The sequence below is a fragment of the Penaeus japonicus genome, unplaced genomic scaffold, assembly GCF_977035675.1.
Source record: "Penaeus japonicus unplaced genomic scaffold, GWHDUDI00000001_assembly GWHDUDI00000014, whole genome shotgun sequence".
NCBI lineage: Eukaryota > Metazoa > Arthropoda > Malacostraca > Decapoda > Penaeidae > Penaeus > Penaeus japonicus.
Window position 1 is genome coordinate 14,364,729 of NW_028234416.1, and position 2,500 is coordinate 14,367,228.

General features: G+C 36.5%; 2 protein-coding genes across 3 annotated transcripts in view; one reads left to right on the forward strand and one right to left on the reverse strand.

The window, feature by feature from the left end:
- LOC122264550 (uncharacterized) overlaps positions 1 to 155 on the forward strand; it is a 6,208-nt gene extending 6,053 nt beyond the window's left edge. For both annotated transcript variants that reach the window (XM_043033495.1, XM_043033496.1), the window contains exon 5: positions 1 to 155. This exon is cut by the window's left edge and continues 1,015 nt beyond it. In XM_043033495.1, coding sequence (XP_042889429.1) covers positions 1 to 119 — 119 coding nt within the window. In that variant the 3' untranslated portion in view covers positions 120 to 155.
- Positions 156 to 949: 794 nt separating this feature from the next.
- LOC122264551 (organic cation transporter protein) overlaps positions 950 to 2,500 on the reverse strand; it is a 17,249-nt gene continuing 15,698 nt past the window's right edge. Inside the window, exons 12-14 of the mRNA XM_086543709.1 lie at positions 2,052 to 2,230; positions 1,554 to 1,726; positions 950 to 1,102 (exon numbers count right to left, since the gene is read on the reverse strand). Of these exons, the coding sequence (XP_086399835.1) occupies positions 1,571 to 1,726; positions 2,052 to 2,230 (335 nt within the window). The 3' untranslated portion in view covers positions 950 to 1,102; positions 1,554 to 1,570. The remainder of the gene's footprint in view (positions 1,103 to 1,553; positions 1,727 to 2,051; positions 2,231 to 2,500) is intronic.

Consider the following 2,500-nt stretch of genomic DNA (forward strand, 5'->3'; position numbering starts at 1 on the left):
CTTTCCGCGGGTACTCTCCTTACACGCTCAGCTATGACACTTCTTACATGAGCGAGCACACCGCCAACATACTCGCCGATGCTGTCCTGGAGCTCATGACTAATTTCGGCCGATCCTAGTCCTACTTTTAGAGGGAATAAATCCATTGAAAAGTACTTGAATTGCATTATCTATATCCTAGAGATAAAAAAAGAGATATATAACAGACCTGAGAGTAGAGGGGATTAAATTATCCCTTGTAAATGTTCAGGACGTGAAGAAAGGAGACACACGAGATTGGAAATGTCTATATTAGTCACTGGTCATTCAGTGTATCCATTTAATTCTTGCGTTAGACCTAAGAATAAAGACATATATTAGTGGACCATCGCTTAAGTTTTGTTTCGGTGTGTGTGTGTGTGTGTGTGTGTGTGGATAAATAAATAGAGAAAGATAGAGAGAGAGAGAGAGAGAGCCGGAAGACATACATAAAAACTTGATTTCCATAGAAAGAAGTGATAGAGACCAGTGCCATGTATACACTAGCAGAGTAGCTGTAACCAGACCGAAATCCAAGCAAGTATGATTGGGCAGCAGGTACAGAAACGCAGTTGAACAATTGCGGCATTTTATTTGAGAAGAGGAATTCGTGAGTGCAATGAATAGACAGTAACACCCGTACAGACAGACAGATATACACATACAAACACACACACACAAACACACACACACACACACACACACACACACACACACACACATATATATATATATATATATATATATATATATAATATATATATATATATATATGTGTGTGCATATATATATATATATATATATATATATATAATATATATATATATACATATATATACTAATATGTACATATATGTATGTATATATATATATGTATGTATATATATATATAAATATATATATATATATATATATATATATATATATATATATATATGAAACAGGGTCATTAAGCGCAATGAAAGATACTAATTGATCTCTGCCATGAGAGATCACTTCTGTCGACTCTCAACAACAAGCAGGTGTGGTTTACCGAGTCCGTGTTCCGTCGTTTTCGAATACAGCGATGAAGTGCGAGAAACAGCTGTGAATACACAAAATGATTAGAATGATAATTGCATAAACAATATATTAAAAAGAATCAGTATTAGATAAGAATTAATAACGGTAATAAGAACAGATAATAAACATAGCATTGACAAAATAATGATTTCGGTTAATGTTGTAATAATCCTATTACATATACGTATATGTATATACATCCATATTTCTCTATAGATATTTTAGCGTTTACACCCATCTGTGTATGTACCGCCCCTACCAAATGAGTGATGTGCATGCATGCGTGTGTGTGTGTGTGTGTGTGTGTGTGTGTGTGTGTGTGTGTGTGTGTGTGTGTGTGTGTGTGTGTGTGTGTGTGTGTGTGTGTGTGTGTGTGTGTGTGTGTGTGTGTGTGTGTGTGTGTGTATGTGTGTGTGTGATATAAGATGTAATTTTACAACATGAAGCATAAATAATGAAATAGAAGAACTTGCCTCGAGTCCAGAAGGTTCTAAGTCTGTTGTGAATGACTGCCAGATGCTTCCAGACCAGCCACGGTGTCTTGCAGGCATGTCCCCCGTGTTTCTGGTAGTTTGAGAGTGACCCCAGCGGCCACCAGGGAAGCTCCTCCGAAAATAACCAGCGGAACCCAAGGGCCGATGGAACTCTACGTTGTAGTTGCAAATATGTCGTTACTTGAAACTATAAATACTCAAAACTCGGTATCTAGAATATGACACTTACCTCTACAATTACAGATTCTGTCATATAAGTGTAAATTATTTTAATCTACACTTTCTCATTTTCTTCTGCTATCTTTAAATCTACATTTTCTATTACATTTGATTATTTGCTAATACCATTCATATATTGAATGTATGATAGCGTGCCAGTTCTTATATATATACATAATTTTTTTTCCGTTTTAACCAATTCCCCTTCATTAACAAATAATGTCCCTAATGGACTAAGTCGAAAAGTTTTCAACCTACCAAGGTTTCTACCAAGAAGGGCGCCGACACCGACCCAACCTTTGCCACCATGGTCGCCGTTCCCATGCCACGCTGTCTCACTTCCGTTGGGAAGAGTTCACTGGCATACAGGTAGACGATCTGATAGGCTGCCGTGATCGCCATTTTACCCACCATCGTAAAGACCATTCCGAGCCAACCTGAGTTCATAGAATTTAGAACGATTTTGCCGCATTTCCAGTGTGGTTATTGGCCACGAGTTATACTGTACACCAGTGTACATTGTTTACAAGTTTAAAGTTATATACAAACCAAAAATATCCTGACATTTTACAAACCAAATTACAAAAGGTATATCGTCCATTTTCAGTCATACCAGAGTAAAAATAGCCTAACCTACTGCATAATATAACTAAATTACAAACGGTAAATTGTCCACAAACGTTTTACAAATTGAAAATTATACCAAA